At 42.7% G+C, this 23,010-nt stretch overlaps 2 protein-coding genes across 10 annotated transcripts in view; both read right to left on the bottom strand.

Annotated features, from left to right (window-relative positions):
- Positions 1 to 46: 46 nt before the first annotated feature.
- Positions 47 to 6,370, bottom strand: lmf2a (lipase maturation factor 2a). 2 transcript variants are annotated; one of them, XM_083974326.1, is made up of 14 exons: positions 6,164 to 6,370; positions 4,717 to 4,970; positions 4,604 to 4,632; positions 4,258 to 4,451; positions 3,982 to 4,160; positions 3,615 to 3,753; positions 3,367 to 3,495; positions 3,174 to 3,279; positions 2,956 to 3,052; positions 2,644 to 2,826; positions 2,348 to 2,516; positions 2,145 to 2,262; positions 1,041 to 1,149; positions 47 to 912 (listed from the first exon to the last, which is right to left on the bottom strand). In XM_083974326.1, exons 1-14 carry the CDS (start codon positions 6,255 to 6,257, stop codon positions 523 to 525), a joined length of 2,190 nt encoding a protein of 729 aa, XP_083830452.1. In that variant the 5' UTR covers positions 6,258 to 6,370; the 3' UTR covers positions 47 to 522. The 2 variants fall into 2 exon arrangements, with proteins under 2 accessions (XP_083830452.1, XP_083830453.1); XM_083974327.1 differs by having other exon boundaries at positions 48 to 912; positions 2,151 to 2,262.
- A 558-nt stretch (positions 6,371 to 6,928) lies between these two features.
- c2cd5 (C2 calcium dependent domain containing 5) overlaps positions 6,929 to 23,010 on the bottom strand; it is a 24,238-nt gene continuing 8,156 nt past the window's right edge. Inside the window, exons 9-30 of one of the 8 annotated variants that reach the window (XM_083973676.1) lie at positions 22,169 to 22,257; positions 20,130 to 20,238; positions 16,409 to 16,523; positions 16,189 to 16,287; positions 15,953 to 16,064; positions 15,756 to 15,835; positions 15,089 to 15,275; positions 14,822 to 14,986; positions 14,395 to 14,439; positions 13,731 to 13,871; positions 13,581 to 13,644; positions 13,393 to 13,454; positions 13,157 to 13,255; positions 12,920 to 13,009; positions 12,769 to 12,847; positions 12,360 to 12,449; positions 12,175 to 12,243; positions 11,834 to 11,866; positions 11,424 to 11,525; positions 9,919 to 10,112; positions 9,682 to 9,828; positions 6,929 to 8,806 (exon numbers count right to left, since the gene is read on the bottom strand). In XM_083973676.1, coding sequence (XP_083829802.1) covers positions 8,681 to 8,806; positions 9,682 to 9,828; positions 9,919 to 10,112; positions 11,424 to 11,525; positions 11,834 to 11,866; positions 12,175 to 12,243; positions 12,360 to 12,449; positions 12,769 to 12,847; positions 12,920 to 13,009; positions 13,157 to 13,255; positions 13,393 to 13,454; positions 13,581 to 13,644; positions 13,731 to 13,871; positions 14,395 to 14,439; positions 14,822 to 14,986; positions 15,089 to 15,275; positions 15,756 to 15,835; positions 15,953 to 16,064; positions 16,189 to 16,287; positions 16,409 to 16,523; positions 20,130 to 20,238; positions 22,169 to 22,257 — 2,297 coding nt within the window. In that variant the 3' untranslated portion in view covers positions 6,929 to 8,680. Of the gene's footprint in view, positions 8,807 to 9,681; positions 9,829 to 9,918; positions 10,113 to 11,393; positions 11,733 to 11,833; positions 11,867 to 12,174; positions 12,244 to 12,359; positions 12,450 to 12,768; positions 12,848 to 12,919; positions 13,010 to 13,156; positions 13,256 to 13,392; positions 13,455 to 13,580; positions 13,645 to 13,730; positions 13,872 to 14,394; positions 14,440 to 14,821; positions 14,987 to 15,088; positions 15,276 to 15,755; positions 15,836 to 15,952; positions 16,065 to 16,188; positions 16,288 to 16,408; positions 16,524 to 20,129; positions 20,239 to 22,168; positions 22,258 to 23,010 lie in introns of all 8 variants that reach the window. The other 7 variants (XM_083973673.1, XM_083973674.1, XM_083973677.1 and 4 more) reach the window with 7 other exon arrangements.

Raw genomic sequence — 23,010 nt, 5'->3', positions numbered from 1 at the left:
TAAGTATTATAATGTTTTGCATGGTGTTTTCTTTTTAGAAACAGAAGACATGTTTGTAGTGGGAGAAAAGTGCAGAGTTCATACAGTAGTATTAGGAAGTGACCACAATGACACACACACACACAAACACACACATACAAGCACCACACCACACACACGTACCACAGACAGGAGATAGAGTGCATAGTAACATGAACGAGGAAGAACCCATTTTACATTTTAAATTCTATATTTCATTCAACATGATCTGATCTTCTGACTATATTTCACTTAGGATTGAACACAAGTCAGAACCAATGAGGTTTTAAAAATATATAGATGATATATGTAGTGCTGCAGTAAGGTGTAGGTGATATAAGGCAATAAAGATTTTGTTTTTCTGTGACAGGCTAATGGGGAAATAGAAATATACAAAGAACTATTTCTTTGGTCATTTTCATAATGTTCTACAAAGGCAGGTGGTGATAACAGTATTTACGGGATTACCTGCATCTGTCATAAAACTTTCTCTTTTGGAGTAGCTCAGCTTTTTCCGTTTCTTTCTTCCTCCTCATCTTGATCCTCCCCTACGCTGTCATCATCACCAACAGTCTCCTCCTCTTCCACTTCACCTTCCTCCTCCTCTTCCTCCTCCTCCTCCTCATCTTCCTCCTCCTCTTCCTCCTCCACCAGTGCTTCCTGCTCAGGCTTTCCTTCATTTTCCATGTAACTGTTCACAGTTGCATCGGCTTCATGAGAAAGTGGGGTCCCTTTGTTCCTGTTCCACAATCCACGGAGGAGACAGAAGGAGGCGCTGCAGCCAATGAGGGTCCAGATGAGGATGTGGGCAGGAACACCTCTGACCTGAGAGCGCACCCACTTCACTGCTTGGGAAACAGTGGTGTTGGACATACGACGTGGAGGGGATTTGTCCTACAGACAAAGAAAAAGATGAATATCAACAGTGTGAGGTTTCTAATAGTTTAAAGCATGAAAAAAGACAGTATAAAAAAGGTTTATAACAATGGTAACAGAGAGGAGATGATTTAAGATACATTTACCTTGAGTCCGAACTGACTGAGCATGCCATCCAGGAAAGTGCTGTCCAAGTGCACAGTGGGATAGAATTCCTGATCATAGACCCTCCTCCACCATTGCTGTGGGTAAGAACTGCAGACAAAGACCAGTCAAACACTTAACATCATGTTGCATGCAAGAGGCCTGTGAGAAAATATTTGCACTGGAAAAATGAAGCGAATACATGTTCATTTAAAATCTGTGTAAAATTATTGTGACAAAAGTGCAATGAATCATGTTAGTGAAAATGTATTAAAGGGATACTTCACCCAAAATCGATAATTCACCAATTTTCTACTCACTGTCATGCCAAGGAAAGGTTCAAAGAACTTACGGAGTTATCAAAACGCTTTTGGAGTTCCGGGGGGGGGGGTCCGGCTGGCAACGATTTTAATATAATGGCGGTGGATTGTGCTCACTTTTGAATCGTCCAAAACACACACTATGAAACATCCAAATATCTCCATACTGCTCGTCCGTACTGACCCAAGTGTCCTGAGGCCGTGGCATGAAAAAGTTGTTTGGAAAAAATTAATTTGATCTCTGTTTTTAGCCTTGTTGTAGTAGTAGCTCCCAGTGGCTCTGTTGATGTTTGTGCACATGCGCAAGATTTGCTGCGAGATGTTCGTTCGTCGTTGTAAACCATTGGATGTATGATTTAAACATGGAACAACATCTCACAGCAAATCTCGCGCAGCCACTGGGAGCTGCTACTACAACAAGGCTAAAAACAGAGATCAGAAATTAATTTTTTCCAAAAGCTTTTTCATATCATGGCTTCAGGACACTTGGGTCAGTACGGACGAGCAGTATGGAGGTATTTGGATGTTTCATAGTGTGTGTTTTGGATGATTCAAATCATTCAATCAATCTGCCGTCATTATATGAAAATCCGTTGCCAGCCGGACCCCCCCTGGAACTCCAAAAGCGTTTTGATGACTCCAAAGTTCTCCAAACCCTTCCTTGGCATGACGGTGAGTAGAAAATTGGTGAATTATCAATTTTGGGTGAAGTATCCCTTTAAGTTCTACAGTATAGTGTGTCAATGCACACTTACGAGTGTATGAGAGAGGGAAAGGCAAACATACACTGACCCATCAGCCTTTTGTTCAGTAAACCAGTATCTGTAGCGGTGGGCTCGGAGGTAGGCAGGAGGCTGCTGGTGGAACGGATACCGGGACACGTCTGTCTGGATCAACTCTTCAACTGCAGAACATGGAACAAAGATTGTAATCTGCCTGTTTAACAAATGCACTGATTAATCAAACTACAGCTTTGCGAAGGTGCGCACCATCTTTCTTCCCTTGCAGCAGTCTGTACATCAGGCTGGTGAACCATGGAGCCTGTGTGTTATCCCCGAGGGCGGCAAACCACATTTGCCAGTCCAACCTGGGCTGGTGAGGTGTCAGCACAGGAGGCGGTGCACTTCGGTTTCCTGGTTTATACATAAACTCAATCTCCTAGAAGAAGAAAAAAAAACACGCTCATATAAAGAATTTTGTTCAGTATAGAGGATAGTATGCCACAAAATTATTAATTGGATCATTCACAAGCATGTTTTTAAACCATCATTTTTTTTTCTCTCACCGTCCACGTTACTCCATCATTGCTTCCCTCGATGACGACTTCTGGCCGCCCCCCAACGCCCGTCATCCTTCTAAAGAGGCCGTATGAGTTGACGAGCTGGAATCGATCCACGTGGTCATAGACCCGACGTACCCCTGGCCACAATCTTGAGTTTGAGTCATACTCTATGTAGGTGAATGGCACCTGGGAGTGAGAAACAGGAGATATACAGTACATTAGAGAAAACACTGATATTCTTACTTGCACCACTACAGATACAACAGTCAAATTTAAGAGGATGCACTGCTTGCTGGTTCAACCTTGACTACCTACCAGACTGATAGCGAACATGGCAGCGGTGGCAGCACCAAACACCGTCCACTGCAGGGTTCCACAAAACCTCTTGAAGAAACCAGAGACGCAAGCACACCTACAAAAAAGTTCATTATTTAAGTTTTGTGCGTGTGATAGTACACCAACACATTTTCTATAGAGTAAATTTAACAGGCCACATAACCAAGCTCCCAGCTGCACAGTGGAGACAGTCCTACCTGAACATGGCTGTAACCATCTCCCAAGTGAGAGACAGGACCCCGATCCAGACACAGGGGATGGTGACGGTCTTCAAAAACTGGTTAAACTGGTGGTATGTGAATGCTGCAAGAATAAAAACAGAAATCAACTGCACTGCACAAATCAAATACCTTCTATTCAAGTACTGTACACACACAGACACACACACACCTGTTCTGGAGGAGACGCCACTCGTTCTTTTATCCAGCTGCAGATCAAAGCACACAATCGTTCCAAAGATCATGAGAGACCAGACCCCCAGCTCCAGCAGATAACTCAGCCATGACCACAACCTGGAGTCTGGTCAGAGCAGGGACAGGAAAAAACAAACAAAAGTAGGTGCAAATTTAAACTCTGTATGCATGTCCCTCTTCAAACGAAGTGCATAAGTATTATCGGTTAATATATGTTTATCCTACCATTGTTGCTGCTCTTGTCTGTTTTGCGTAGCCAGAAGTGCACGTGCTGGTCGTCCAGCAGAGACAGACAGAGGGCCAACGTCAGCAGGTTGAAGAAGTTGTAGTTTCCAGACAAAATGATGAGGACTTGTAGCAGCACCTACACAAGGGCGGAAAAAGAAAACCAATCAACGTTGTAATTTGAAAAGGCTTTTTTTAATAAGTGATGTACAACACTGTAGAAGTTAACCTGCTAACTGCAGGTTTAAGAGACAGTGTGTGGGAGAACGTAGCAGTGCACAAGTAACCACTATAATCCTGAAGTGAAGTGCATTTAGTAATGGAAGTACAGCTACAGTAATTGCTCAAATTCAAAAAACACACCCACCTGCAAGTAAAAACTACCAATCCGGAGTCGACGCAGTGGACTGAAGAACAGGAAAGGTGCAGCGATCTCTATGGCAAAAGCTGCCACCACACTAAACTTCTGCCACCAGACTGGCAACTGATGGGCAAACCAGGCCAGGGGGGTGGGAATACACTGAGTCTCATAGTGATATGTCAAAGCTGCAACACACAATGAAAAATAAACTTAATCAAATGGCACAAATGGGAACCACATCCCCAACACCTACACACACTATAGTAAAACTCAAACACATACCTGTAAGACCCCACCATGTGGGGCAACGTGATGTGAGCTTCACCACCCCAGAGGCAAACATAAGCCTGAAGAGCAGCCAGCGGACCAGCCAGAAAGTCACACTGTCATGTTCTCTGACCGCCCGTGACCCTCTCACTATTGTCAGTGGAGCAACGAGGATGCAGAGGAACCCCGTCTCTAGAAGCAGATTGTCCCTGTCCAGAGAGGAACAGGTGGCAGAGAGGACAGGGAAACAAGAGTTGTCATTCTAGTTTATCAATCTCAGGCTTCTTCTTCAAGCTGTGGTTTATAGACATAATGTGGAAATGAAAAAAACTAAAATCAGCTATAAACATCTATCTCTCACCACTGGAAGTAGAGGAAAACCTGGCCCACCTGAAACAAAAGAAAATGTTACATGAAGAAGAGCATGACAACTAGAAATATTGTGACCAAAAATTAAAAAAAATGCAATCTCACCTGGTACATGGACAGGTACAAGGCCCAGAGGCAGAAGAACACCACGCTGTCTCGGAGAGCCTCCACCAGCGTGGCGGCGAGGCTCAGGGAAGCTCCGATGAGACACAGCAGCTCCATGGCGGTGTGAGTGTCCAGGCCGAGTCGAGGGCCGAGCCACAGCAGAGTGGGCGAGGACAGCAGTTGTTCCCCCAGGGGCTTACCGCTGTATCGCAGCTGCCAACGAGCAGGCAGCAGCCCATCGTTACCATAGAGACCTAGAAATAAACACAAACATAAACTATGTTACAGATTAACATTAATAGTGAAGTGCTTGGCCACTGCATGATCTTTAAATCAGCAACTCTCCATGTTTCAGGGAATCTATCTACTGACAAGATTTACTGTTCTTCCAAGATATTCATAAAGTGTTAACTCTTTTCACTCAGTCACACCATGTGCAATGTATGTAAGCATTTGTTCTGTCTCATGACCCATTTACCTATGTGTTTTTACCTACACATCAGTATCTGTCTATACATCTGTTGCTCCTATTGGCTGGCCCTGTACAGACAAGCCTGGCTGAGATTCCTCAGATAAACCCTCCCTCCGGTAAAAAGAAAATTACTCAAGATACATTCTACATTCCTGCATTCATTCAACAACCCATTCATTCAACAACCTATACAAAATGTGGTCTTTTTGTCATCCAAACTAACACAAATACCAAGAAATATTTAACATACACTGATTAATGACAAAGCAAAGCAGGAAATCAGCTCATATGAGAAGCTGGGATCCACTGTTCCAGGCTTGAAAAATGACTCAATTTGTGAATCTTGAGTTTAAAAAGTTGAGTACTATCTTTTCAACAATCTGTACTGTGGGACTGGGGACTGGGGAGTTATGTATGCTTCCTAATTTAATGTGCTGTTTTTGTCTCTAGCCTACTTGTGTATTATTGTATAAATCCTGAAATTCTCCCTTGTCCACCCTGTCATTCATCTCATAGTAGTTTCATTGCTAGTTGCAGCTAGAATACACGAAATGAACAGATAAACTGGAAAACTAAACAGTGCAGTGGAAATATTGATGGTGACACTAAATATAGAGTGCAAAGCGTTTCCTTTAACACATGGGCGTGGGCGACGTCTTCCTCCTAGCTTCTCCTGGGTAGCACAACTTTTAAGACTGGTGGATGCTGAGGTAGCTTCAGTACAACACACTGCTCTGCTGTGAGCATCTCTCCCACCAGCTCGGGTCTCTGTCGGCGGCTACTAGCTCGTATATTTACCCAGGAGCAGGGCGGTATTCCCGGCTGCAGCCCACAGAAACTTCCAGGCGGCTCTTAAGAGCAAGACAGAGACAGAGGAAGACAGGGCAGCACGAGTGCCAAATTCCCGGCTAAGGAGCTAAAAGTGAAGTTATGGGGGCTAGCTCACACAGGTAACAACAGAGCGGAGGGTCTCACCTGGGACTTGCAGGTAGAGGGACACGAAGGCGACCAGATAGATGACCGCCATGCTCCAGAGGAACATGCGCCGCGGCTGGATGGTTTCTCCCATGTCTGCACCGAGCTGCTGCTGCTGCTGGCCGCCTGGACGTCTCTGACTACCGACCGACTTGCCGCGTCCTGTTCCTGAGGAAGGACGGGAAGCGGGAAGCGACGAGCGGGGTTTTCACGTAGCCAGAGGGGGAGAAGCGGGGAGAAGACACGTAGCGGAAGTTCACCCGACCGACCCCGAGATGTCGCTGCGGTTCGTTTCCACCGTTATGTGCTGCGTTCACGGTGCATCGGATAAAACATGAGCACATGGAAACATGTGCCTCCTCCTGAGTAGATAATATACTGTCAGTAGCTATAGTATGAACAACAAATTGTGTTTTGCACTACCGTATGTTACGGAACACATCATAAACACGTCCTTTAATAAATAGATATAACAAAAAATGGATCAAAACTGACCCAAGTTAAGATGCAATCATTTGTTTTACTTTTATTATTTTATAATCACTCATGTTTTTAATTTCACATTAATACTTTTAAATATTCATTTTGTGATGCAGTTAGGGCATATATTGCATGTCAAATGTGCCATACAAATAACATTTATCCTCCATTATTATAATAGTGGTCATTTATTCTACTTCATTCCTATATATTAAGAAAAACGGTGTTCACAGCTTTTTAATCAATGATGATGCAGTTTGGTTTGACTGAGTTTATTGTGCAAGACTTACCCAGCAAGCATACAGATTCATGGCAAAGAAAAAGTGGGTCTGCATGCTGCTGGTCAGAAAGCAAAAGCATCTAAGTATGTACATTCAAGTTTCAGACACAAATATAAGAAACTGGTCACAAACTACTGATCACACAAATAAGATTAGATAGAGTACCACTAATTCTCTGACACAGTGAGTCAAAACATCAGGAATTCATTGCACAAGCAAAATCAGCAGTAGGTTTCATACATTATGTTACAAAAATACTAAAATCTGATTTTAGAGAACATGTACAGAGTTTATTTTCAGGTGGCACCTACACCAGGAGATGCTTTTTTCTTTTCCAGCACTAGACATCAATGTCGGAGATGGACAGATCGGTAGCAGAGCTATAATCCAGAACATAAAAGCCAAAGCAACAGTGATGAGGCTTGGCAATGGGATGTGACATTTGACACAGACAGATGTATTAATAAGACAAACTGATCCTAGAACTGCAAGAGAAGGTGCCTCATCATCACACACCAGTAAAGATGTAATTTCAATCAAAAGGATTTCAAAGATTTTATCCTATGAAATATTTCTGTTAGACCCCGAAGGGTTTTAGTATAATAACAAAGACTGGATGTCTTTTCCATTTACACCCTTTTGACATTAGACCCATCCCCAGCTCACATATAAGTGAATAAAAAGGCATACACATTATCCCGCTCATGTTTTCTATTTTGCAAGTAAGCAATTAAAAAAATTAATTTAGGCTATAAAATATTAATGGCTGTAAAAGGAAAATTCTCACTCTACAAAAAATATGCACGAATAATGCCTGTAATCATTGCCCGTTTGTCATAGACATGTGTAACATAAGTATCTACTGGAAATAAAAACAAGGCTGTAATCTGTGGCATCATTATTTGACACTTCCCAAGAATTTTGATTATCAGATACTGCAAGTGAGCAATACTGTGATAGTACACAGATAGTCTATCCATCAACAAAATCTGATTTAGAGAAACTAATTTACACACTAAGACTGGACACACATGAACTATTACATAACCATAACAAAATGGCATCACATGTTTTCTTCAGTTGTTTGGATTTTAGGCTTTAAATTTATATTCGAGGTTGAACTTTCTGTTTTGAGGAAGTCACGTTGACATTTAAATACTTGTTTTAACTCACACTGCCTTTATCTGTCAACTGAAATGAACAAATGGTGTTTTAATCGGCATGTTAGTAGTGAGTTAGTAGTGAGTTTCACACCAAGGGGGGATCTGACTGCATTTCAATCATTAAATGGAATACAACTGTGTCCCTTTTGGCGTGGTCATTTAATGAATCCTGTGATCTGTGGAAAGACATATTAGTCATAGCTGCCTCATCAGTCACTTGCACCCAAACACAAAGGGATGGCCAATATACTGAAGCTGTGGGGCGACCCCAACATGGGCGGCTGCAAGGCATAGGCATAATTTAGATGCAGAGTGTTTAGAAGTGTTTTAAAATACTCTCAGACACCTAAGAACTTCAGTATCTTGTGCACAAATGAGAGAAATGTCCTGCTCTCCTACATTAATAGAGACTTCATGGTTTTGAGAGTGCGTGAGTATTTGCTTTATTACCAATACCTGTGTCCACACCTTTGAATCTGTTACAGAGTTTTAAGGCAGACATAAATGACTCATTCTTGGACGGCTATACTCAGAGAGTGTTTTCACTAAGATTGTGTGCCCTGCAGACAAAATGAGTCTCTTGTGTTTCACTGTCATGAAGCCCCATCGGCTCCGCTACTACAGGTCTGTCCGGCATTTGTTGCTGAGGGCACCGGGTCCTGGTCTGTATCCTTCACGCAGATGACGGCATCACCGCTCACATTGATGAGACACTGAGCCTAGAGGGGGAGTAGACAAGATTAAAACACAAGGACGCCAAGGACACTGATTATGTGAAAAAAAGAAAAGTTAAATCAGGCTGCAGCTCATTCAAAATCCAGCAGCAAGAAGAACCAAAACTAGGAAAAGAGAGCATATTGCACCAGTGTTGGAATTCTCCACCTGTAATTCTGAGGAGGGTTAATCATCTTGTTTTCAAAGCCAAAAATGGTCTAGTATTGGAAAAACCAGCTCAAATCTTATTTTTGCTTCATAAAATCAACTTTTATTTGCAATTTCTTTGTTCTTTGTTTTGTGGTTTTCTATATCCTGAAATGCCTTGTTCTTAATTACTTTATGACTTAATTCTAATTGTTTAAAGTACATATTTTATTTTAGTATCTCTCCATGTTGAACAAACTGAGCTACTTGTCATGTTATAAAAGGTGCAATACAAATTAAGTGTGCTTTTAAGTATAAATACTGTATAGATCAACTCTCTCCAGAGCAGAAGCCATCATCAAGGACAATTCACACCCAGGTCTGTTTGAACTGTTGCCCTCTGGCAGGCGCTATAGGTCCACCAAATCCAGAACCACCAGATTTACAAACAGTTTTTTCCCAAATGCCATAACATATTTAAACAAACAGAGATTACAACCCCCCCAGCCACCCTCTCATTCATGAACATTGACTTTCCATTTATTGCACCTTCTGTATAGATGTTGTTGGTTTTATTAATTGTTTTTACTATTTTACTATTTATTGATTGTATACCCAGTGGAGTAGCAACATAATTTCGTTGTACTGATGTATAATGACAATAAAGGCTTTCAATTCAATTCAATACTTAAAAGTGTGTGGGCTTGTAGTGTGCAAGAGTGTTTGAAATTACCTGGTTCTTGTTTGGATTTTCCATTAACACACACTCTTTCATGTTGTAGGACACTACTGCATTACCACCCAGGGCGGCTACATGAGCTCGAACCATGGCAAACACCTCCGCTATGAATGAATGCAGGAAGCCACTGACACCTCCTTCCTGCAGGGGACAAACACACAGGTGTTTTTATGAGTACAGGTATGTCTACTACACTTTTGCTGTGACTTTCCGCGGTCATGTTGATCATACCTCCCGTAATGATGTCGTCTCTCTGATAAAAAACATGTTGATTATCCCAAGGTATTTAATGATGCGTGTCCCGGGGAGGAAGGATAGTGGCGTCATTTTCACGACCGTCACTGAACTGCCTCCAAACGAGCGGTTGGAGCGCAGCGAGCGGGATCGTCCGTCGGGCAATGGACTACTGCGCTCCAGCGATGAGACTGCAGGTATGGAGAGAGCAGGGACGGGGAGAGGTCCAAAGGAGGTGGAGACAAGAGGAGGGGAGGGGGAGGAAAAAGACAAAGGGAAATGGAGATACCAGAAGATGCTCAACAATTGTGGAAAAATTAAAAAGCAGATATGAACTCTGAAGCAGAAAGAAATGTGAATGTGGAATGAAAATGCAATGCTGTTAGCTTTTTCACAGCAGCGGTACCACATCTGTGTGCGCTTTATGTGAGTAAGTCAGTTTTTTTGTGTGTGTGTCAGATACATGTGTGGCTTCACATGCAGTGGTGTGGATGTTAGGTGCAAAGACAATCACTTGGAAAGCACACGCTGCCATGCAATATCATGCAGTTGAGGCAAACAGACAAGACAGTTACACAGTGTCTGCAGACAGACGGACAGACCTGGGCACAGCTGTGTAAGTTGACGTGTGTGCGTGTGTGTGCGTGTGTGTACAGTATTTGCAATACAGTGAAGTACATAACAGAATATTTGTATCTGGGTGCATTTGTGAAAGAGGCTTGAGAAATGGAGATGGACAAAGACAGCTATGAGCTCAGCTGGGCACATGTATATGAGCCAGAGTGTGAAAGATGCTCTGTTGTCTGACTGCAAAAAATTTACCTGATGTGGCTTATCATCCATCAAACCAGAAACCTTCAGAGCCACACATAAGATTGTTGTTCACTTACTGTGCACAGGGCTGAGAATGATACCAGTTCTTGCAGAAAAGCATCGCCCCCCCCCCCCCTCCCAAAACCATGATCTTTTAAGCACATTGTGTATGTTTTCAAACTCATAGAATTCAGACATGAGGTAATTAATTAAGCATTTTGCCATTTTTTAAATCATGTAGTACTCTCGCTGTTTAGGGAGATTCAGGAATGCAAATGCAGAGCACAATCAGTAATTGTCATCAAATTGCTCCAGAAATTCCAGCCTTTGCAGATCTTGACAAGTGCGACAAGTGCGTATGGAAAGAAGGTTGCACAAAAAAAAAGGAAAAAAAATAAATCACTTGCCTGTTACTTTGCTGTTACCACTGCTACAGGCATTTCAAAGCCAAGCTGCTGATTGTGGTTCCCCCTGAGGGGCGGGGCTTCAACTTTCACACTCTAGCTAAAAAGCTGGTGCTTGGTTTACGATGCTCCGCCCCCCAGCGGCATGCATGGAGGGGTGTGTGTGAGTGTATGCAAGTTTGTGTGTGTGTGTTGGTGTGTGTTTGTGTAGGGTTGCTTGTGAAAACCGTGTTCTGTATTTGTGGGTATGATCACCAGAGTGTGCTAGAGACTGTGTCCTCCTACTTGTCTTAACTGATCCTCGTCTTATGGTGTGAGCTTTCAGCCTAAGCAGCTCTAGCCAGGTGCTGCATCTGTCTGCAAAGGAACCGTAATCAACGGAGGCAGCTGGAGAGAACACATACACACACACAAACACACACACATAAACACGCACACACACACGCACACACCACAGCCAAACGTACACAAACGCAACAACAACAATAACAACAAGAGAAAAAAAAACAAACAAACAAAACAAGACACAAAAAACAAACAGAAGAACAGAAAAGAACAAAAGTGGATGAGGTTTGGGAGCAGTGCAGGATAACTCTGTCCGAGACAAAAGGAATGAAAAGTCAAAAACAGGGCAGTGTAGTTTTTGGTAGCAGGGAGGTGGGGTACAGGGAGATGGTGGATGGGAGGGGGCTTACCTCTGGGTGAGACGTTAGTACTCTCTGGGACACCTGTCACACACACACACACACACACACACACACACACAACGTCAAAGTCTACCTTTTGCACTTGACAGAAACCAAGGAGAGTTCAGTCTGTTTCGCCTTGTACCAAACCAAGCAAGAGTGTTTTTTTGAAGCTTTAACGCTAGATATCGTGCATGTCAAAATGCTCCTCTGCCTGATATGAACGGAAGGTAAAGCCACAATGTTTTAGGAGAGCAACAACAGCTCATCTAGCAAACACCACACTGTCCTCTTCTAAGTTCACAGCAAAACTGAACACACTGGGCTACGCTACATCACTGTTTATTTACCTGCTGAACGAACCATAACCAGCTGATTTTGGCAGAGTTTTGCAGCTGGGGTGAGTAAAGAGACTGTACCTGAAGTGTTAGTGGAGGAGATGGGCAATGCCTGTTAGTGAAGCAGGGCAGAGGAGGAGGCCGGGAAGCAATAAAAAATAAATAATTAGATAAATTAAAACATGGCTAAAGGCTACCTGAGATTTTGGACGATGGCTGAGTGCTGGATGATGAGTCTGCACACAACTCCAAGGGAAACTGCAGCTGCTCTTCGGTCTCACTGCCCCCTGCAAGGATACACACACACACACACATTACACTGGTGCTTTAATTTCAAATACACAACACAAGAGATATTCCCTAAAGAGATTATGATGATGGCTCGTGACATGTTTTGTATTTTTCAAAACTCAAATTTGACTAGCAATAAGGAAAACACACTATATTGACATTATTCTTGATGACAGATTGGTTGTATATTAATGTTTAGATACTAGAATGTTTCAAACTATGATTGTTCCAACGTTGGGCATATGTGTAGAACTTTTTCTTTTTCTTTTCTTCTTTCTTCTATTAATTTGATGCTGTCAAATATTCCCTCTTTACCTTTGGTTGTAGGCTTTTCTGCTAGCTTCTCCTGGGTCTGGTCCTTGTCAAACGTCATAGCAACTGCCGTTACGGCGACCTAGGAGGCGGACAGAGAGGGTTAATCGTGTCTGTGAGTAATGTCATAAATGAGCGGTCTGAGACTTCTCACCTGTATGAGTTCTTCTTCTGGTACTGCCACGGTGAAGTTGAGATGACAAAGACAGCAGGGGATCATAGAGCGCAACTTGAAGTAAAAGCTCTGAAATAAACATGAAGAATTGTAGATTGTAAATGTAACTCCTCATTCACAACACAACCACTGCAAGTATCATAGCACAGTGCAACAAAGGATCATCGTGGTTGTGCACGTGGTGTAATCAGTTATTGATCAAAAAGAGTTCCTTACCTTTAGCAGATTCTCACAGAGGTCAGTGAAGATCTTGTTCAAGCCTTGGTTTGTCAGGTTGACATTACTCAACCTAAAGACCCTCACCGATGTAAACATCTGTAGACGGTAACAAAAACACATTGCATATACTAACCAACTTCCAAAATTTGAAACATAAACTTTCAAGTAACTCTTTTAAATAAGAGTTTAGTAAAGACTAAATTTGTGAAGTAAGCATCACTGTTAAGTGTCACCTGTATTGCTGATGTCCAGTTGCAAATTCCAGGCATGAGCTCAGTGTTGCAGCTGTAGAAACCTAGAGAATGAAGGAGGGATAAGAAGCAGAGAAAAAATTATTTAAAAAAAAATGTAAAGAAAAAATTGTTGAAGATGAATAACTGAGCTTGTGTTGTCTGCTGTGGAGTGAGCAGATGGCACAGACCTGTGGGTGGAGAGGCATCAGTGAGAAGGGAGTGGATGTCCTCCACGGCATCAGTGTCATCAATCTATTGAGATAATAGCAAACACTTACGTACATTAAAAAAAAAAGAAGATGTATACAGATGTATTTTATATTCTTATAGATCCACACCTCCAGGACAAAGGCATCCTTTTTGCCATGTGAGAGGTCCAGTTCCGACAGTTCGTCTGAGCTCTCAGAGTGGGAGCGCAAAAGCCTGGATCGCTGCCTTGGTTCAGGGATCGGAGAACCCACCACTTCCTCCGCCAGTTCCTGCAAGCAAAGGGACACGTGGCCTCAGTGGACAGAATGTCAAAGGGAACACCCGACCACCACAGCAGCCCACTTCTGCATCTCAACATCTGTCCAGACTGCACAGCTAGTGGAAGGACTATGTTAATAACACACCACATGCTCACACTCGCTCAAGTACCATGACATATTGCACCATTACACACATATATGGCTTGTGTTAATTTGAGTATGAATCTGGAAAAGTAAGGAGTGGTGCTGCAAACATATACACACACGCGCACACACAGCATAAAAAATACACAGGTGAGAGAGTGAATGGGCAGGATATACAAATACATAAACAGATACAATGAATCTACAGTGGTTTGCCCTTGAGAGGCGACTCTGGAGTGGATCGCAGATCATCCTACTCCAAAACGTCCCCACAGTTAAGAGCCGTTAGAAAGTAATGGTAAAGGTGGTGTAGTATTGTGATTAATTGAGTGAAATATTTGTCATGCTTTGCTCTGTCTCACAGCATAAAAGTTGGCGTGCTCAGTACCATGTTTATGCCGCCGAACACCTCAGGGTCCAGGGCAAATAATTTCTTTAATGATCAGACAGAGACAAGAGGGGTAAGTTTATCATGATCCACAAAGAACAGAAAATATATAACTTATGATCACATTTATGATGATTCTAACACTGGAACAGAGAGTTATATCTAAAACGAGGAAACAGTTCACCATGGAATGTAAATGTATAAAACCTTGACATACTGTAACACAGTATGTCTACAAATTGAAATACGTCTAGTCATCTATCATCTATCATCCAAGCCCAAATTATAAATTTAGTTCCTTTTGGATGTCCTTACTAGCTTACCTAAAAAAAAAAACAGGTAAATTAATGACCCTACCCAGTTTTGTGTTGAGAAATATGAGCGAGGAACTGCAGACTTGATATCAAAACATGTTATTGTGGCTCACCGGAGGGTTTATTTGATAGAGCTCTTTGTTCTTGGCTATGGTGTCGTTGATCCTTTTCTGGATGGTGAGGATGTGATGCTCATTGCTCAGGTCTCCTGGAGTCTTCCCTGCGATTTGAATTCCACCTGGTCCCGGCAGCGCTGTCAGGTACACTCCTGTAGCAGACTGAGCCCACACACACATACACACACACACACACACTTTTAAGACTGTACTGCAGAAAACATGGGTATGGCTGATTAAGCTGGTAACCTAAAATGTACATACAGCCAGACCCAGGAGCAAGTTCTCGCCAACACTGATCTGTATGTGTAAGCCAAACAAGGCGTTCATGTTCCGCAGCTTCAGTTTGTTCATCAGCTGAGTGTGCAGCTCGTACTCCATGAAAGGCAGCAGGTTGGAGATGGCTGTGGCGTTCACTTCACCCTGGGCTTTTTTTTTCAGACGACAGAGTCTAGGAGAAAATAAACACCAACAATAACTCACTCTGATCCGTGTCTTTGACATAAGCCTCTATTTGAAAGAGTGTGTTGTTCAGCTTTCATTCTGCAACTATGCAATATATAATGAGATGGTGATCAGATATAATCAGAAGTGAATGCTGAATGTCGTTTTTGTTTTCATTTTCCACATAAAAAATAATAACAAAATCAGATGATGTGATTTTTGTTGGGTCTTTTACCAAACAAACATGTTCCTTGACATCAGGAGAATTTGATTTGTAGGCCATGGTGTCTCCGTAGTGCCACAATGCTCATTGTGCTGACAGTGGACAATAACTTTACACATTTTGCTTCTATCAAAAAATTTGATACAAATTTGCAATTTATTTTTGCTATTTAGATATTTCACTTGGCTATGATACCATTTCTTGGGTACATTTTCTTCTTTGTGGTGTTAGTAATATTTTAAGGGTTTGGGGGCTAGGTATTACCTGGCCTGGATAAGGCAGCCCTTCCCTGTGATTGCAGCTTCGTGTGGCATGTCGATTGTTGTGAATAGCACATCAGGAACCTTTGAAAAACACACAACAATTATAACAGTTAACGAAAATCTTTTTTAACAACTGGATGACGTTCATTTACTGGAAAGATACTGTATGTTAAGAGTGCAAAGAAATATATTTGAGACCTTTTGTCGTCTGCATTGGTAACAGTACGTGAGCTGGGCGGGAAACGGCATGTTGAACTCATCATACGGGATGTGACAGAAACCACAGCCTGGAGGGGATGGCTCCTCAAACCTGGGGAACAATACACACCACCAGGTATTAGCCTCCAAAACTTGATTCAAGTTGTATTGACATTAACTATAAACAAGCAAAAATGTATTTCACTTCACTTCAGAGAGAAACAGACAAAAACAACCTGTGTTCAGTGCTCCCGATGTCTAGGCAGCCTTCACGCATGTATCGTGGATTCAGGATGGCTGCTGTGCCTGATGCTGACAGGATGCACACCTCTTCACTGTGTTGAGAGGAAATACGGGGAAGAAGGTGAAAACATGACCTGAAACCTTTTGTGTTTAAGACAAATAGCAAATTGGTTGCAGAAACACAGGTAAAAAGAAGGATAAGTGGGTACATACCAGATGCTTGTGCTCTCGCTGTACCCCACAACAGCATGGCAACCGAGAGCTCTGGCATGGGATTTGATCTCCTGGCGAATCTCTTCCCACCAGGCGTCACGAGTCTCTGGCTCATCTGCAAAACACAAAAGTGTAAATTAAAGATCTTTCACACAAAAAATATCTTAATTAGCTGAAAAATCAATCAAAATCACCTCACCTAACACTTAAGCCTATCTTAATAAACTCAACTATTTAAATAAAAAAGACTGCCTTGACAAGACGCAAACAGGAAACAAGAAAACTCTGTATCTAATCTGTTGTCTAATATGACTGCTTTGACTTACCAGAAAATAAACAGACATCAAACAGTACAGTTTGTATTTCCTGATAATTTATGGGTTAAATGGTGTATAAAAGCAAGCCAAAACCAACTATCATTCTGTAAAACAAGGTGACAATTAGAATGATTGATGAGTTGGAGTATGATGATGAAGGCAAAGTCAATGGTAAGGTTAGTTGTTGTTTGTGATATTCCTTTAGTGCTCATTGTCGAAAAACATAATGTCTCTTTCTTCTTTATGTTCCTTTCAGTCAGCTACACTAACAGAAAGGACACAGAGGGGGAATACAGCCACCAGCCATTGGTATGTTTTTGCTGTGGTGGTATAGAGAGAACATCTTGCTGGCTGATAATAGAGGAATCATTAAAATAAAAAAAACACTCTGCCTGATGTGTAAAAGATGTGCACTAGCCTGGTGACAAAGGTTAAAAATTAAAAAAAAAAAGGGATTGAGCCTTCATCATACTTAGGCTAAAAACCATGGGTGTGTTTCAATAGTCTCATGAGGCTTTGCTACAGTACCAGCCCTGTTTTAATCATTTTCATAATTCAGAAGAGCCTAATTGTTGCCAGGTGATGAGTTCAATATCATTCATTTGGTAGTTCTGTATCACTGAACACGTGAAGGAAGCTGCATTAGAGTATTGAGCTGCACCCAATGACTCCCTGCTGGAGGGCCACATGCTGACAGAGCCCCAGAAAGAGAGAGAAACGCAGCTGCTAGGAAGGTGAGACCAGGGGGAGGGGGGAGGGAACAGGGAGGGGGTGGTGGTGGTGGTGGTGGTGGTATGGCAGATCAAACTGAAGAGATGAGAAATAATGACTGATGGTCAGGCATCAGGCCCACAAGGTGGGTTCCTTCAAGAAGAAGCAGCATGTCACACAGGCACAGGCTCACCAACGTGCACGCTCATGACCATGTGCACACTCATGGGCAGAGAGGGGCCATATTCATTCAACAGAGTCCGTCAAACCTAGTCTTGTTTAGAAGTTAGAGAGTACCAAGTCCTTTCATACTTTCCATACCGCATTTCCATCTATCCCCAGCATACATCCCCAATCATTTTGTAATTTTCCTCAACTGCCACCCATCCAATCAACCTGTTGTCATTCCATCCGTCCATCCCTCCGTCTCTCTTTCTCTCTCTCTCTCTCTCCCTCCCTCTCAGTATGAATACGGCCCAGTGAGTTTGGATGCACATGCCCAGTCACAGTTGCTCTTTGTCACTGAGTAAACCTCCTAAACCTCCTCTGGTCTAGACAGGTTTTACCACGATGCCGATTCAGGAAGCGTTAGAAACAGCCCTGGGGGACCACGTTAGGGGAAGAGCTGCAGCTCTTCTGTGCAGGAGGATGAGCTGGGTGGGGGGGGGGGGGGGGGGGTAGCCAGGCCAGGCTGAATGGGGTGGGGTGGGGACACAGCGCATGCTCAACTCAGCTCAGCACACACTCACACAGATTAGAGAGAGGAGAATGGCAGCTCACTGAATTCATCAGTTTTACGCTATCAGGCAATTGTTTGATTTGTTTGTGGGTCGTTAGGCTGGTCTTTACTGGTTAAAACAAAAGAATAATTATAATATCCTTATTATCATTGCACATTGTTAGATAACAAATTTTACTAATTGAATGCCAGCATGAGAGAGTACGGAGGTTTAACTTCACTGAGCTGCCATCGCTTCTGTGGGTGAGAGCAGTAAAAGGGGGGGAAATACCTGCAGTGACACTATTCCAGTCTAGCAGTTTGTATGAGCGCGTGTTACCCAAGGCTGGGCCAGAACACACCGTTAGTATAGAAAAGAGAGAAAAAAAGAAAAGAAGAGACAGTCTAACAAACAAGCACAGCACAACAGCAGCACTCCACAGTCACTACACGACGACAGACAGCACTTCACAGTCACTATGCAAAGACAAGCTAAATTCAGGCCTACTAAAACAATCGTAAAAGAAGAAGGCTGACCAGGAAAAGAGAAAAAGAGAAATGAGAGAAAGCTACAGATCTACCAAAATTGTTTAACAAGATGGAGAAGAGAAGCTATATAATACAAAAAGGAGCATGCAGTAGCAGTCTAACTCTAGTACACTCTCTAAAAAGGCACCCTGTGGAGTTTATATGTAAAGTAAACAGGTCTTGTGTTTACATTTTTCTTTTCAAGTATTGTTGAGCTGTTAGCCATTAGCTTCCTCTTGAAATGCAAAAAAAATTGCAGGATTATAGGATTAATATTTCAGATTGTCGCATGTCACCGCCAATAATTGTTAATGGGTGGAGTAGAGACCCCATCGCCACAACCTGTATCGCAGCACCCACATGCTCACTTACACATGTGTATCCTCGTGCATAATAAGAATAAAACAGGAACCTCACATGTGAAATCACAGCTACTTTTGGTCAAAAACTCCACAGGGCACCTATAATTTGGACCTTTGGTTGATATCATCTGCTCTTATAGCAACAGTGAACAGGGCTTTCTTCAGAATGGTTTATGATCCACAATTCAGAACAGGGATACCTGTGTTGTTTTTACTCTAGTTTTAATCACTGACTGTTTGTTAAAAATCATTATTAGTTAGCTCATTTCTGTTTCCCTGTCCACCTCTGAAAAGAACCCTGCTTATCCTAACCCAGCCGACATTCAGCACTCCCCTTTAATCTTTGATTCAGTTTAGATAAACACATTTAAACCAAGCAAAGGGCAAAACCACTAAGGCTGCCATGTGGACTTTTACAGTCAAACACTTTCAATGGGCAGGTGCTCGCCTAGTGAGCAAACATCTGATTGTCATCTATATAAATCTAATAATTCTTAAAGTCTGCAATATAATACAAGAAATAATTAGGATTTTTTGCACAGATTAGACACCTGTTTGTACACTTGAGGCAGCGCAGCATAGGCATAGATAGAGAACGCCACAGTACCTCGCCACAGCGCCACCTGCAGCGAACACAACATTACACAACAGAAGCAGCAGGCAACAGACTCGAGCCATGCACCTCTACTGCACCTCATCTCCAGGGAGGCAGCACACAACAACACAGTGACCAGAGCATACAAACACACACACACACACACAGCCATCACATGACCAGCCACAGACTACAAATTACACAAAGCCAGTCAGTCAAACCACGAGGTGAAAGTTGCCCCTATCCATAAAATAGTTTGATACGGGTGATGATGACCTATCCTAATGCTACAAAGCTGCAGACTGAGACTGGGACCAGACACAGGAAAACCGTTCGCCACAAGAGGATAAATGGGCACCATTAACTAACAGCCACTTACAGCAAGACCGAACAATTACTGTAGGTCGAAGGAGGAGCTCAATCATATTATTTTACAGGACAGTGGACGAGCTGCATAAGGACACGGCACGTTTGTGTGTGCTGAACTCACCAGGGTTGTGTATGCGGTCCAGGAGCTTGACAGAGCGAGCGCTGACCACTCCACCGACATGGACCAGAAAACCAGGAGGGAAAGACGTCAAAGTGAAGAAGGGAAACTCCTGCAGATACAAAACAACTCGGTCACTTAGAGTAGAGAAAAACACACTCTGGGTTTTTTCCATGTGTTTTAATAATATATATCACTATATTTGAATATATTAAATTTTTTGTTTTTCATGATTTCATGCCTTTGATTATCAGACATTATCAAATGTACTGTTTTTGCTAGCTTTGAATAATGCAAGTTTTTAAAAAAAATTACTTTCTTTCAAAAGAACAACCACTTAACATTAAATATATGATACAAAAAAGTCCAATACTTTTTGTACACATACTGTAACACTTTATTAGTGATAATAATTAAAACAGTAGCTAACAGCAACGATAAATATCTTCAAAAGATCCTAAATTGGCCATCAGACTTCTGATGTCTCTCTGTGCGTATTGACTGATTAAATCAATGCCTGTCATGCGTGTCTTCTATGTGTGTAGACTTTGGTGCTAACGGTGTTAGGAAATATGCCAACATGCAGCAAGGACTGAGTGTGATACTGTTCCCCCATGCAAGGTTTACCCCCCAAGGATTCCCCACTCGCTCCATTCCAGCCTACACTCGTAGACTTAAGAGCATTTCAAATAGATCTGGAAGTGATTGAGAAAGCTTGGCATTTTTTGTAATCACTTACTTAGTGAGTCATTCAATCCTTTCAAATCTATATAAATGCAATTTTTAGGTTTGGATTTTAAAGTGGAGGACGGACACTCACGGATACACACGCACGCACAATTCTGTTTTACATGCTTCTCTTTAACAGGACAACCGGTCCTCTGCCTCCAGTTGAATGATGTGATGCAAATCCATGCACTCACTCACAAGAGGAGCTAGAAATAGTCGGACTGCCTTGTTTGCATTTCAGCATTCATTCTAGTTCGAAGCAATGGCCATCTTTTCAAAAAACCAGAGGGATGTTGTGATAACCAATCATGCAGGTATATATGATGAATGGCTTTCGTGGGCTGAAATCAGGTGGGACTATGACTAGTTGCTTTCTTGTCCAGTACTCCAGGAAGGTAGGCAGAGCCACTTATTTGACTGACAGCTCCTCCCCACTCAGAGCAAGGAGGCAAGAATGAGGTGATGAGGTGAGCGTGCTCATTCCCATTGTTGACACAGGAAACCAAAATCAGATTCAGGAAAAGAAGTCAGAAAAGGAGGGAGGTGTTCGATATGAGAACCCAGAAGGTGCACATACACACACAGTCACACGCCCCTTCAAACCTGAAGGGGACACAACTCCTAGCCTACAGCTCTCCACCCCACATGTCTGTGAATCTTTTAAAGAGTGCAGTGGGTAACAAGCAAACACAAGGCAGACAAAGAGATGCCCCGTTGCTCAACCCAGCCTGCCTCTCGGAGATCTACAAACAGCGGAGGAGGGGACGGGTTAGGAGTTGATTCAGACTGGGTGGTGGCCGTCAGCTGCTCAGGGTGTTAGAGGAAAGGTGGAGAGAGAGAGAGTCACACTGATGGGACATACCCTGGCGTTTAACAATAACCCAGAGGAGGACGTTCCCTGAGTAGCACAGGTGGTCAAGAGGACAAAAAGAGGGAACATTACTTGTTCTTATTCAGACCCACTCCCCATTGAACACTCAACACCTCACCAGTGTACATTAGTAATCTTTCACAAGTAAAGCTTTGAGTGCTGTGTGTGCAGACATCTGAGGCTGAGCAGGCAATGCAAACAGCAAAGCGTTAATGATATTACTCTGTATTTGTGTTTGATTTTTTTTTTTACCATGTTTTCATTTTAGTAATGCTGCTGGTCAAGCAAGACCCTGGCTGAAACTATATGCCATGTGAACTTGAGTGACACCCTAAGCTTTTATTCAAACTTAGCTGTGGATGTCAGTCTCAAATGTCCACACATACAGTGCGTTGGTAAATACACGTGTCGTGTGTTTGCATGCGTGTGCGCGTCACCGTACCCTCTGTTCCAGAGCTGTCTGCGTCTGTTGTCTGAGAAGAGTCTTCAGAGGCCCGGCCTCTTTCCCAGTGCTGCCTCCACTGCCCATTCCTGGTAACAGAGGAGAGTGTCGCTTTAGTTTTATCAGTTTACACACACACAGGGCAAAGGACTAGAGAGCCAGTCACAGTGTCAGGTGATCGTCACATTGTAGTAGTAATTTTATTATAGCGATAAAAAAGTGAAAGCAACAGACTCAGATGCACCATCTTCATCTTAAGACTAGCATACTCTAAACCCTTTCTCTTATTCAGACATAAATACTGGACCTGGAGTAAGGACTGGGTGCACCCAACAAACACATCACACCACATGCTGCGCTAGAGTCAGTCAGAAGTGTTGTTTTCACAGTGGACTCTGGGCAGTTATACCATGCAAGTTGAGTTAAAGGGATAGTTCAACATTTTGGCAAATTGGCCCATTGCCATAATCGCTATAGTCATAGCAGTAGGTTTGTTGCCTTTAATTGTCGGTGTAAGCTATTTTTAGAACGGCGGAGCCGAGCCGTGAGCTGCTCAGAGCTACGCTCGGAGGCTAATGGAATTTCTTGGTTTTCCTCATCAAATACACAATCCAAAAACTCCAAAACGCTCTCATGGACAAGTTGTGACCTGCACATTCACCACGCTATGAGATAATAACAGAACGTTACGAAACAGAGCCGTTTTCGAGGTAAATACAGAGTCTGCTTGCTGAAAAACTGTCCCTGAACGCAACGTGCATCAGCGGTTTTGCATGAATTTACCTCGAAAACAACTCCGTCTGGTAACGTTCTGTTATTACTGATCCATGATCCCTGGTATG

Source organism: Trachurus trachurus (genome assembly GCF_905171665.1).
Source record: "Trachurus trachurus genome assembly, chromosome: 6".
Classification (NCBI taxonomy): Eukaryota; Metazoa; Chordata; class Actinopteri; order Carangiformes; family Carangidae; genus Trachurus; species Trachurus trachurus.
This window is presented reverse-complemented; position numbering and strand designations above follow the sequence as displayed.

Excerpts from the sequence above, each read along its gene's own strand:
- lmf2a (XM_083974326.1), bottom strand. The coding sequence starts at position 6,257 with ATGGGAGAAACCATCCAGCCGCGGCGCATGTTCCTCTGGAGCATGGCG. Across the intron at positions 2,827-2,955 it reads CCATGTTCGCTATCAGTCTG|GTGCCATTCACCTACATAGA; the intron begins GTAGGTAGTCAA and ends TCTCACTCCCAG. Across the intron at positions 2,263-2,347 it reads GCTGCAAGGGAAGAAAGATG|TTGAAGAGTTGATCCAGACA; the intron begins GTGCGCACCTTC and ends CATGTTCTGCAG.